The sequence below is a fragment of the Stylophora pistillata genome, chromosome 13, assembly GCF_964205215.1.
Source record: "Stylophora pistillata chromosome 13, jaStyPist1.2, whole genome shotgun sequence".
Taxonomy (NCBI): Eukaryota; Metazoa; Cnidaria; class Anthozoa; order Scleractinia; family Pocilloporidae; genus Stylophora; species Stylophora pistillata.
In genome coordinates this window covers 18,514,115-18,526,614 of record NC_142531.1, presented here as the reverse complement: position 1 = coordinate 18,526,614, position 12,500 = coordinate 18,514,115, and the positions used below count along the sequence as shown (strand labels likewise).

At 37.3% G+C, this 12,500-nt stretch overlaps 2 protein-coding genes across 2 annotated transcripts in view; both read right to left on the bottom strand.

Annotated features, from left to right (window-relative positions):
- The window catches only part of LOC111333013 (NADPH--cytochrome P450 reductase), an 18,896-nt gene extending 9,270 nt beyond the window's left edge, over positions 1-9,626 (bottom strand). Inside the window, exons 1-9 of the mRNA XM_088743164.1 lie at positions 9,350-9,626; positions 8,916-8,973; positions 8,693-8,821; positions 7,236-7,385; positions 6,140-6,264; positions 3,267-3,353; positions 2,418-2,534; positions 2,191-2,307; positions 1,496-1,614 (exon numbers count right to left, since the gene is read on the bottom strand). Coding sequence (XP_088599290.1) covers positions 1,496-1,614; positions 2,191-2,307; positions 2,418-2,534; positions 3,267-3,353; positions 6,140-6,264; positions 7,236-7,385; positions 8,693-8,821; positions 8,916-8,973; positions 9,350-9,498 — 1,051 coding nt within the window. The 5' untranslated portion in view covers positions 9,499-9,626. The remainder of the gene's footprint in view (positions 1-1,495; positions 1,615-2,190; positions 2,308-2,417; positions 2,535-3,266; positions 3,354-6,139; positions 6,265-7,235; positions 7,386-8,692; positions 8,822-8,915; positions 8,974-9,349) is intronic.
- A 2,129-nt stretch (positions 9,627-11,755) lies between these two features.
- The window catches only part of LOC148717967 (uncharacterized), a 19,847-nt gene continuing 19,102 nt past the window's right edge, over positions 11,756-12,500 (bottom strand). Inside the window, exon 3 of the mRNA XM_088743598.1 lies at positions 11,756-12,500. This exon is cut by the window's right edge and continues 1,660 nt beyond it. The gene's annotated coding sequence lies outside the window, so the exon portion shown is untranslated.

The following is a 12,500-nucleotide window of genomic DNA, read 5'->3' as shown; positions in this document are numbered from 1 at the left end:
TTTTGAAATCACCCCAAATACAGGACTTGGTCAATTCAAGTATTTTACTGATGCAGCACTAAGCCGGTTTTTAAACAAAAAGTGGAACCTGAAACGCTTTTACATCTTATTTTGTGTGGAAAACAGCAAGACTGATGTCATGTGTCAAAAACTCAGTCAAGCGTAAAATGATGCGATTTAGAGCAAAAAATGGTGCGATTTGGGAATAAATCACACCAATTAGAGCCAAACAGATTACAGGGACCACCAGTGATTTAAAAGTGGCTGTAATAACTGAGAAAGTCAAGGGTATATGTCTTATTAACCCTTTAGCTCCTGGAGGTGATTGACCTCTAACTTCTCCTCATGATATACCATGCAATATCCAGCAAACAGGTAATGAGAATACTCAAACTTGCCAGGTAAAAGTTGTTATCTCGATCTTACACCAAATACTCCTAACTGATTTACAAGGGAATGTGTAGCAGCTAGAGGGGAGAATTAACCATCAGATCCTGAGAGATTAAGGGTTTAAAGGGTTTCTCAAGACATGTAAGTTTAAACTTGATATAGAGAATAAAAATAAAATTTTACAGCACTGAAACAGTTTGAATAAATCAAAAACAATTTTAGCATTGCTAGAGTTTTAAAAAAAGTCAACAATTTTACTTCATCATAGTATTTTTGTGCAAAAAACTACAGGAGCTAACTTTCAACCCTACTTTAGTTGAATGTGTGAGCCACAAAGATTATTCTGTTGACCCCTAAGAGAGATTAGCATCTACTTTCTCTTTACAGTATCACCCCAACTCAAACAGTAAGGTCATGAGAACACAGGAAATGATCACAACCAGAACCTTATGGCTGTCTCAACATAAAGAAACTCTTCTTTGTTAAACAAATTCTCCTTGTTGGAACCTTGGGAATGTATGGAGAAAAATATGGAGAATATGCATACTGATACTGGGGTGTAAAGAGTTGTATTTTCCACTGGCTGAGGAATGAAATAAGTGGAAAATGTTTTCTCACACACCTCTCGAGCCTGGGGCCAAGGGTTTGTTTTTGAGTCACGTGCTCAGTATATTTTATCAATTGCTGTTTTACTGTCCGCCATTGCTGATGTGTATTTTTGAGCCCCACAAGTTCCCACCCAACCCTTCGTTTGAGTTGATAACACACTCTGTTGGTTAGATATTCTTTATTAGGACTGTCAGCATAGAGTCTTACTAAGCTTGTAACTGTTTTTTAATATTACTGTATGTTGCCTACATTACGTATAATGCTAGGCTGTATTGGTTTGAGAAATAAAAGAATCAGTTGGCAGCAGTCAGCTGGACTATGGCTCCCAGGGGTGTGTGAGAAGTTCAATTACTACTTAAGTACTGGCGTCACTTATGGAAAACAAACTTTTGACTGAATTCAATCATGTCAATCAGAACTTGGAACCAAAGCGAGCAAAGATGACAAGGAGTTTCAACAGAATTTTGTAGTAGTTACACAATGATTATTCTCCTACCATCTGTATTATTCAGTGAAATGACTGTGTCAAGATCCACATTTAAGAGGCTTCCTAGTTTCTCCACAAGTTCAGGATCATTCATGGGATAAACAGCAACGTGGTCTCCTGCATCATACCTTGGTAGAATTACACACTCTAATTAAGTACATATCAAGGAAATCACAAGGGCAACAAATTCTATGATCAACTGCAGGAAGTTTGCAGGTTCACTACCTCTTTCCAACCACTCTAACCCTTATACTGACTGTTGGCCTCATTGATCTGCTAGTATTCAACAATCATATTCAATAGGAGGCTTTCATTTCTAAGAGCAAAAAGAGGGCACACATCTCCAATATAAAACACACATGCAAACTTAGTCTGCAGTTCAGGAGTCTTTTTAGGGCAAGTCAGCTTTATAAGCTCATGATCATTTATCCAAACACCATGTTTGATTTGGAGTCAGCGTCAATGGTGGTGGTAGGGGGGGGCAGGGAAAGGGAGAGAAGTAATTTTCACTCTCTCATCCCAGCCCCTTCCTCATTTTTGACTGTCTCTCACCCCCTTGGTACAAATCACTTTCTCTCCCTACCCTTCCACTGCCATGAAAATCAAAGGTGGCAGCCATTTTTTGCTAAGAAAATACGAAGCACTTACTCGCCCAAATTATGCCTGCTCTGCAGGCTAATGCAAACTAATGTTAGACAACATACTTGATTTTAGAGCCAGTGATATCAAGTTCAATGTGCATACAGGATCGTTCTCCAGCTTTGTGCAGCTCACGATTCACTAGAACCTTAGCCATGAATGGGTTCTTAGCATCAAAAGGCCTGAAAACCAGAACAGATCATCCATGAGATCTGAGTCATAAACCTCATATCAAGCTCACTATTTGAGAAAAGAAACAAAAACATGAATGAAGTTTTCGGTCTGTACATACGGTCTTTGAGTGATGTACGACTTCAGTTTATTCATCTCTCCTGTATAAATTTTGTCCTCTGGCAAGTCCTTAAGAACCTCAAGTCTGAATTGTCGATCAATACAAGAAGATAGTCTCCTGAAAAACATATAAAACACAAATATAAGCTAGGTACATACCTTTTTTGGGAGGTGGAGATGTTACCCAGATATCAAACATCTCCATGCAGATTTAAGATCTCCAGTGGTTGACATCTTTGCAATATAACGATACATCTAAAATTAATTTGACCACATGTAGATTTTCCAAGGAAGAGTTACCCACTTAAGCCATGAGTTGTTTTGGATGACGGGGGAAAAGAAATACCAGACATCACGTCTTACAATCTTCACAATGATATCAAGTAGCAGCAGTATTTTGTTTACAGCAAACATAGGGATTTAGTAGTAGCCATGTTGAAATTAAAACAAAAGCTTTGCTATTGAAACGAATCTATGTGCATTTATCTAACTGCATCGACAGAATATTGCTCATGTTACATTCTAAATTGACAAAAACAGAAGTGTCAGGTTTCAATTGTTAACATTGTAAGAAAAGAAAAGAGAGATTTGGCTTATGAGTGTGCATCCTTGTTCCCACACAATTCAGATTAGGTAAAAAATCATTTGAGTGATTTCAATTCCCTATTTTCACTCCCTCTCGTGTTCTCAGCAAAAGAGTTATCTCCCAAAGGGGTATTATAAAAAAAAAAAAAAACTCCCAAAGGAGTCATCAAATGATCCAGCACTTCCCCCCAAAAGGAAACAAAACAGAAGTATAATGTTACGGACATAAAAATTTCATTTGTACTTGCAAAATTTAATATTATACCTCTTGATTTCTCTGACATCAATGTTATACTTGCTTAAAACTGCTGGCCAGAATGCTTCTCTCCATCGTACAAAGTCTTCTTCCAGACTTAGAGAATATATCAAAATAAAAAAAATGTTACCTAAGATCGGGAACAAAAGGCCTCAATAACTGAAAGTTCTTCATGGAATGGCACCAGCCTACTTAGCAGACTTAATTAATGTAAAAAAAGAACACATGTTATTCCTTGCGTTCAAACGATGGTATTTGTTTAGAGTATCCATCAGGAAGAATGAATAAAACTTTTGGTGACTTTTGGTGTGGCCACACCCACAAATGGAACGTTCTTCCAGCCAGCTTGCGCAGTGTGAATTGTATTGAAGTTTTAAAACTCAACTCAAGACTCATTTATCCAAACTAGCTTTTAATATTTCTTAGATATATTGTGTACATGTTTTAAATATAGTATTATGTATACATTTTTCTTTTCTTCTTATATATATATATCTATATATATAGTCGTTAATGGAACTCTCAGGCCAACAAAGGTGCACCACGCCAGGAGGATCAATAAAGTTTCCCAGCCCAAACCTCACAGCCAACACGAACGTAGAAAGTTTAAAAAATTGCAAGGATGGACAACTTCTGACGTAAAAAATATTAAAAAATTTTTAATAAAAAACGTTTTGGTCAGAGACCTTCTTCAGTTATTTGCAACTTTTGAAATGAAAAAAGAGCATTAAATAGGATCGAAGTGCTAATGATTATGTAATTACAGATAACGACTAATGAACTAATGCTAATAAAAAGATAAAAAATCTAATTACAAAGAAAGCAATGGACAAAATACAAGAAACAAACCCTAAAAACTAAGAGATAAGAATACTAAATATGTGAATATGAGTGGCGTATCCAATTGCAAAGAAGCAATGAGGCGAGCATTAAAAAAGGGAAGGCCCACTATTTACCACAACTGTAAACCGTAACAAAATCCCAAAACAAGGCCTTTGGAGCCCGAAAGGGCAAATTAGCAACAAAATCCCTGAAGGGGCCCTTAAATGATACTAATCATAATAAGATCCCTTGGCAGAGCCTCTGAGTCCAATCCACACCTAAAGGGCTGACAAAATCCAAGAGAAGGGCCTTTCAACGATCAATTAGTAGTGCCTAATATAGGCTGGAAAATTAATTGTAGCATATTCTATTTTTCGAATGAAATTCCTTTCTTTTATTCAAACCATGGGGTGCCAAAGAGAACAACTAAGCACTCCAATAAGCCTCTTTTGTGATTAAAAGCCTATCGATCTCTGCAGAGCCACTAAAGGCCTGTACCTGATCAATGCATTGGAACGAAAAATCGTCCAGGGTGTGTGGGGTTTTGTTGAAGTGTATCGCTACTTCACAAGTGGTTTTGTTTGTGAGCATAGTAGATTTGTGATTTCGAAATCTCACTTTAAAGTGGGTGGTAGTAGATCCCACGTATGAGGTTTGAATAAAAGAAAGGAATTTCATTCGAAAAATAGAATTTGCTAGAATTAATTTTCCATCCTACATTAGGCACTACTAATTGATCGTTCAAAGGCCCTTTTCTTGGATTTTGTTGGCCCATTAGGTGTGGATTGGACCCAGAGGCCCTGCCAAGGGATCTAAATATGATTAGTATCATTTAAGGGCCCCTCCAGGGATTTTGTTGCTAATTTGCCCTTTCGGGCTCCAAAGGCCTTGTTTTGGGATTTTGTTACGGTTTACAGTTGTAGTAAAGAGTGGGCCTTCCCTTTTTCAATGCTCGCCTCATTGCTTCTTTGCAATTGGTTACGCCACTCATATTGACATATTTAGTATTCTTATCTCTTAGTTTTTAGGGTTTGTTTCTTGTATTTTGTCCATTGCTTTCTTTGTAATTAGGTTGTTTGTTATCTTTTTATTAGCATTAGTTCATTAGTCGTTATCTGTAATTATGTAATCATTAGCACTTCGATCCTATTTAATGCTCTTTTTTCATTTCAAAAGTTGTAAATAACTGAAGAAGGTCTCTGACCGAAACGTTTTTTATTAAAATTTTTTATATTTTTTACGTCAGAAGTTGTCCATCCTTGCAATTTTTTAAACTTATAATAATAATAATTTACATTTCTAAAGCGCTAAAATTATAAAATATTCTAAAGCGCTTTACAACATTATTAACTACAAATATTAAAATGATAAACGACAAAATATCAAAACAAACTGTAAGCCAGCTTGAATAGATGTGTCTTAAGCTTTGACTTAAAAATCGTTAAACTTTCTATATCTATATCTATATCTATATAATTATATATATAAACAGAATAAAAAGGTAAACCAAACGATGAGCTCCCAGTAGAAGGATCCAAGGAGGATACAGTGCTTCAGTGAAAATATTAATTAAGTGTAAAACGATGAAACATGAAGCAAACTTCTAACTGTTCCAGCTTTCACGTGGCGATGTTTAAGCCTTCGGCCTTCTTCAGGTGGAACGTATTTACATAAAAACTAAAAACTAAAAGTCCTTTCAGTTTTTATGTAAATACGTTCCACCTGAAGAAGGCCAAAGGCCAAAACGTCGCCACATTAAAGCTGGAACAGTTAGAAGTTTGCTTCATGTTTCATCGTTTTACACTTATATGTATATATATATATATATATATATATACAATGTACCTTTTAATTCCCAGGTTTTTGACAAGTGTAATGCGCTTTTGATCATTATATGTTAAAAAGCGCACTATAAATTAATAAATTATTATTATTATTGACCATTTGTCATTTTTGTTCTGGTACAAAATTCAATTATAATAAGAGGGAAGCTAGTTTTTAAGCATCCTCCATATAGAAAATTGTTTGCAAGGATAAGTTTCTGCACTTTTTAAACTTACTTTCCATCATCATCTCCTTCTCCTTTCTCAAACACTCTTGTGGCCCCCATCTCTTCCAGCTGTTTGTCCACAAATCTCCCCATCGCATTGTAATGCTCATAGGTTTTATTACCAAGGCCAAAGACCTGATATAGAGAAAATTAATTAGGCTGTCTCTAGTTTTAGCTAAACTTTTTCTTATTCTAGAACATCCTCCCATTTCTTCAATTAAGCTTAAGATCTGTTTGTTATGTTACTTGACTTGACAGCCAGCCTGAGATTTTTTTTGAAGTCAATCACCCTCCTCTTTCCCAATGAAAAAGTATGCAGGTGTGCTCTCTTTATTCTGTTATTTCAGCTGTGTATGTTCTGTCCTATTTCTTTTCATAATTGGCACGAAAAATACAACTGATTTGATCAATGCAACTATCAGTGGTTTGCCCAAAGATTGGCAGGGGGGGGGGGAAGAATTGGCTACACACAAAAAATTAACTAAGGGGATCCCGCTGAGTAGGGATTTTGGTATTTATGTACAACCTCAGGGTAAGAATTTGACCTGGCTGCCATCTTGGAGGAAATTGTGTAAAACTGGAAATCAAAGTCATTTACCATTTTAGACATACCCTGACAAAATTTGTTTGTCAAAATTGGCAAAATATAACCTCATGGGACCGCCTGGGGATGGAATTTCTGACATATAATGGTACCCAAGGGTTGGACAACTTACTTTGGAAACCTAAAAATGTAGAATTTTCTTGAGGACACACGGTTGTAGGCAAGAAAATACGCTGCTAGCGGAAATTTCAAGCGAGGTGGCTCAAAGGTGGTGAAGGATCGTAAGTGTGTAACCTCAGAAGTGCCTTTTGTGCTTTACCATGCAATTACCAGCCAAAATCCAGCCAGTGATCACTGATTTTTCATGCAGTCGACTTTGCAGGCAGCCAGCACTTTTAAGTGACAACCCTGAGGTCATCCCCTATCCTACACCAAACCACTGATAGGTGCAAAACAAATCCAGCTTGAAAAGCACACCCTGTTATCATTGTCAAACTCCATAGTTCCCAAGGTATCCTCATCAATTGGGTTTTACAATAATTTTTCTCCCCTTGATACTTACTGCATAACTAAGGCAATCCAGGTCATCCCTGTCATTTTGTAGCCATTCATAGAACTCCTGAGCATTATCTGTAGGATCTCCTTCACCATATGTAGCCACAACAAATATTGCCATCGAATTCTCTATTTCTCCCATGCGAGCAAGTTCCTCCTACAGAAATAAACATATCATTTATTAAGAACTTCTCATTCAAATTATCAGGTAGTGTGTCATAATTTTTTACCCTTTAACTCACAGTAGTGATGTACCCTCTCCAAATAATTTCCATTTATTATCTAACTACACTCCATAGAGTACAAATAACACCCAAGACGAGTACAAGTATCATGTGGTACTCATACTCCATAGAACTGGTTAGACAGGTTTTCTTGCATCGCGCAAGCGACAAATATTGGATTGAAGTTCCAGAAAAAATGGCCGACAATTTAAATCATTTTTCTGCTGACAAAGAGTCAGAATGGCTAGTGAATATTGATCTAAGTTTATTACAATGAAATTTAATCATTTATTGAAGAAGATAGAAACAGCAGTGCGCCAATTCCATTCTGCTTTGCAATTACTTCTGTCACGCACTCCTGTTCAATAAATATCTGTGAAATTTGCCTGCACTAAACTAACAATTTGGTGCGTTGGATAATAAATAACTTATTAGACATTTTGTTGTGTAGTATCACTGATTATTACACGACTCGGGCAGTCAGGGGGCTGATAACTAAAATCAACCAATCAAAATGCTCTATTGCCGGTCCAATATTCTCTAAGTATTGGACCAGGCACTGTCCCGAATAGTCCCGAATGATACCGCACTTGTGTCCCTTTGAACTTCAGTCGTATAATAAATCTCTTATTAACCAAGCTTGCTTGGGACCGTACAGGAAGAATATCGGCCCTCGGTCTTTTTTGTACGGACCGAGCGCAGCGCTCGGTCCGTACTGTCAAGACCTCGGGCCAATATTCTCCCAGTACGGCCATTGTGCTTGGTAAATAAGATATATGTATTTTTACGCATTATTTGTATTTTGACTTGCCCTACAGGCTCATCAAAATACACCACAATTTGTACAAATATTCAGTGATACTACACAACAAAGCATCTCATGAGATATATATGTTGCAGGTAAAAATTAAATTCAGGTAAAAGTTGTTATCTTGATCTAACACCAAATTCTTGTTACTTCTTTAAAAGGAAATGTTTAGTGGTTAAAGGGGAGAAATTAATAATCATATCTTAGAAGTTCAAGGGTTAAGAGTAAAGAATCTGCAAAATGTTAGCTCAGCAAAACTTCTGGCAAGATTTCCAAACCCATACTTCATTATCATGCCTAATATTCTTGGATAAAAGAAAGCAGAGGCGAAAAAACAGATTACTTATGGGACTTCGGCTTTGTTTTTGATTGGTAGGGGGTTATATAGAAATCTTTCCAAAATTTTTCCCTTAAATGTTATTTTGAACTTACCATGTCACACTCTTCAGGGTCCAAGACAATGGCTTTTAATCCATAACGGGAAGCATCTTTTGATAAGCGGCCAGCAAACTCTTCTGCTGTTCCAGTTTGGGAACCATAGAAGATTGCTAAGGATTTACCCTTGACATCAAAGCAGAATTAAAGACATTTACACAGCAGAAAACTAACATTTACAGCCTATATAGCATAGCACTAGCATGGTATATTTACTCACAGATTTTTTCATTTTTCCAATAAAACTTGTATCATCTTGGGAAATCTTGGTAGTCGGCCTATACGAACAGGAAAAAGCTGTTGACATTTGCAATATTTCAAGACGGACACGACGCTATTATTAGATCTTACGTGCGATTGCAGTTAGCCTTGTCAGCAATTTGCGCCACCCTACGACTACTGCTACCCCAAAATTCATACGATGCAGTAGAAACTTAAAGAAGTTCGCAATCCCAAAATGTCTTTAAAAATTCCCAGGGGTGTTCCAATAAAAATGACATTTGTCAACAACACAAATGCAAATTGCAACCGGCTTATGCTTCAGCAAACTGCACGCATTCCTTTCAGCCACAGGATGAAAGGTCCAAATAGATCTACATCTGAATATCACTGTACCTCAAACAAAACAAACACAAGCCAATCGGGAAAACTTACGCTAAGACCAACTTCTGTGTGAGAGCAGCAGTCTCGGTTTTCTTTTTACGTCCACAAAACCAATACAATAAAAAACCGATGAATGAAGCTAACACGACGATATCGACCGTTCCAACTAAAGGCTTTTCTGCTACAGCAGCTGTAGACATGACTGATCCCTAAAATTTCCCCTTATTTGACACTCTAGCCAATTTCAGCCTGGTTTTCCGGACACGAACCGTCTCTAATCTAAGTAACTTTGCTAGATCCTTACGTAAGTCGCAGAAAGTGTACCAGTGCTATGCATTATGGATAAAATCCACACACGCTAAGATACTGGAACCCAGTAGTCGAGTATGGACCAAAACAGTGGATAGCGTGAAGGCGCGCTCTGATTGGCTACTCAAACACCAAATATCCTTCGCTATTTACCTCTGAGCAACGTGCACTGGAATTCCTCCGTAAAAAAAAATTAAAATCGTTGCAGGAATAAGTGGGTTTATATCATCTTTTGGCACGTTGGTAATATAGTTCAAATTGTAAATTGGCCACCGTAAAGAATAAATGGTTGTCAATATAAGTGTGAAATGTTCAGCAGGCAACCGTGGACGATACTCCTACTCTTGTACGTTGGATCAGCGATGATCTGATCGGTCCAAAATAACGAATATGAAATATAAATATAGAGGCAAGACCGATACAACGTAGATAAGTAAATTTTAAGACGGAGCACTATATTTCGGCTATTTATCCAGATGGCCTTAACGCTCGCGAAGAAATGTATTAGTTTCTAGTTATTTATCCAATTTACCTTACTTCATTTCTATTTTTGCTCACTATTTCTATTTTTATTGTTATCTCATTGTCAATCAAATTAGTTTTACATATTTCCGCTGTTACATCATACAGCTATCTATGAAGCATCACCCCAATTCTCTGTTAATTCCCACTGCACCTGAAGAAGGCTGGTTTGGCCAGCCGAAATATAGTGCTCCGTCTTAAAATTTACTTATCTACGTTGTATCGGTCTTGCCTCTATATTTATAGTTAATATAAGAGAGACAACATAAGCGGTGTTTCCATACACAGCGGTCATCCCAACATTTTATCTGCGTTACCACTGGCGGATCCGGACCTTTCTGTTTGTGTGTGTTCACCTGCCGGCCTTTCTTCTCTCTGTGTAGAGTTTTTTATTCAAAGTAAGGAGGGGGGCGCCCCTCTCTAGATCAATCACTGGTTACAATTTGTAGTCAAAACTTTTAACAATTATTTTTTGCAACCTGGCCAGTTTCTAGTTTGAAACTGTCATCGTATTAGCACGCGTAACCGTGATTATGGCCGCGATTTGCTTTGACGGAGAATGAATTAATCCTAATGCTGCAATAAAAAGTAAGGTCCGCAATGACAAAAATTATGGACAATATTAGAGTGAAACATCATGGGAAACCACATTTGAGGAAGGGTAGTACCAGTGGTGATGAAGAGACGGGGGGGGGGGGGGAGCAAAGAAAGTTTGTTAACCTTTGTTGTTCTCTCTTTGAGGGAATTGACGGTTTATCCAATAGACTTGTTCGTTACAGTACACAGTAGGATTTGGATACGAGACTGTACACTTCATACTTCGTGTATTCAGTCACGTGACAGTTTTTGGACCAATCGCGTGCCAAAAGTGTAACAGGTTCTTGACGGGCAAAAACACAAAATGCTGAACTTCCATCGGGGTAGGATAATGTCCAAACTAGAAAACATAGTACACACATTTTAACTCTCAAGTCAATTCAAATTAATTTCTGGTGATAAATCTAGCTTCGAAACACGAAAAGTAAATGAGGAAAAAGAAACTTAATAAAAACATACGGGGTGGGGGGGGGGGGGGGGAATTACAATTTCAGGATGCCTCTAAGAAATGAAAATGATCAATCCAAATCAAAATCGACTAATATCATGTTTCGAACATGAAATGATATACAATCAATTCACTTTTTTTTTCGAATAGGGCGCCTTATTTTCTGTTTATAGCAACCTCAGCCATATTCTCTCTACGATACTCAGTAGTCGTTAGTTCCACGATAACATTTGATTCCCTGTTCATCTGTCTCATTTTTTTAGCTTATTGCGGGAAATCATGTCGAACTGATCCTTCACCTCATTTGTCGAACATGTCGAACTGGTCCTTCACCTCATTTCGTATTTCGTTTGCTTTCTTTACTGGGTTTTTCTTGCCTCCCCTGCTGTTCATTTTCCTTTTGTGACGATAGGTTTTCTGTGCGCTAACTAGGAAACTGAACCTTCGTGGACGGCACAACAATAACTGGGAAATTAACTTGGTCGAGACCACTCGGCAGCGAGAACGGAAACTCGTCATGATTTCCTGGCACACGGAGATCTACTTCGAGCGAGCTTGTACGGACGTCAAGGATGAGACAATTTTTGGTTCCACAGTAAACTTTATTCTATGTCAGGATAACAAGCGACATGACCTCTAGCGTATTGTAATCAAGGATTTAATCATCAAAACTGCACAAGTTAGCTGCTTATAAACTAACTAGTGTGAAGTACTTTTGTTATCCAAATCGACCGTAGTTAAACAGCAATACAAAAGAAGCGGTTAAGATCTCTTTGAAGTTAAACGAAAACTACTTAAATATTCCCAAGTTTTTCTACGACGGAAAGAATTTCCAATTAAAAGAACGGATGGAATAGACTTGAGACAATTAAATATAGGAAACCTAGGTGAGAATTTGCAGCTCTGGTATGGAAAATACACCTATCTTAATTGCAGTAGCGCAGCTTAGGAAATAAGAGTGGAATAGTAACCAAAAATTTCCGCTTATCTATGCGAGGTTGGTGCGGAAACTATCGTATGAAAGGGAATTAAAAATTACGAGTTTAAACTAAGCTGTAAACTATCATGAGAACTAATTTCGCCGGAAAGACCATCAACACTTATTTTACCTAAATTTCACTAGCATTGAACAAGAAAAGTACCGAGATGTAACTGTACAATTTAACTTGGCTATTCAAAATTTACTTGTCGCTTTTTATCTTTTTAAAATATCGCAATGAAAGAAATTCGTATTAATTGAGACCGTTAAAATTCCGAAAACAACGAATAAATATGCTTAAACATCCACAGGGAAAAATCGCTGAATTTTCCTGTAACATTTCGTAT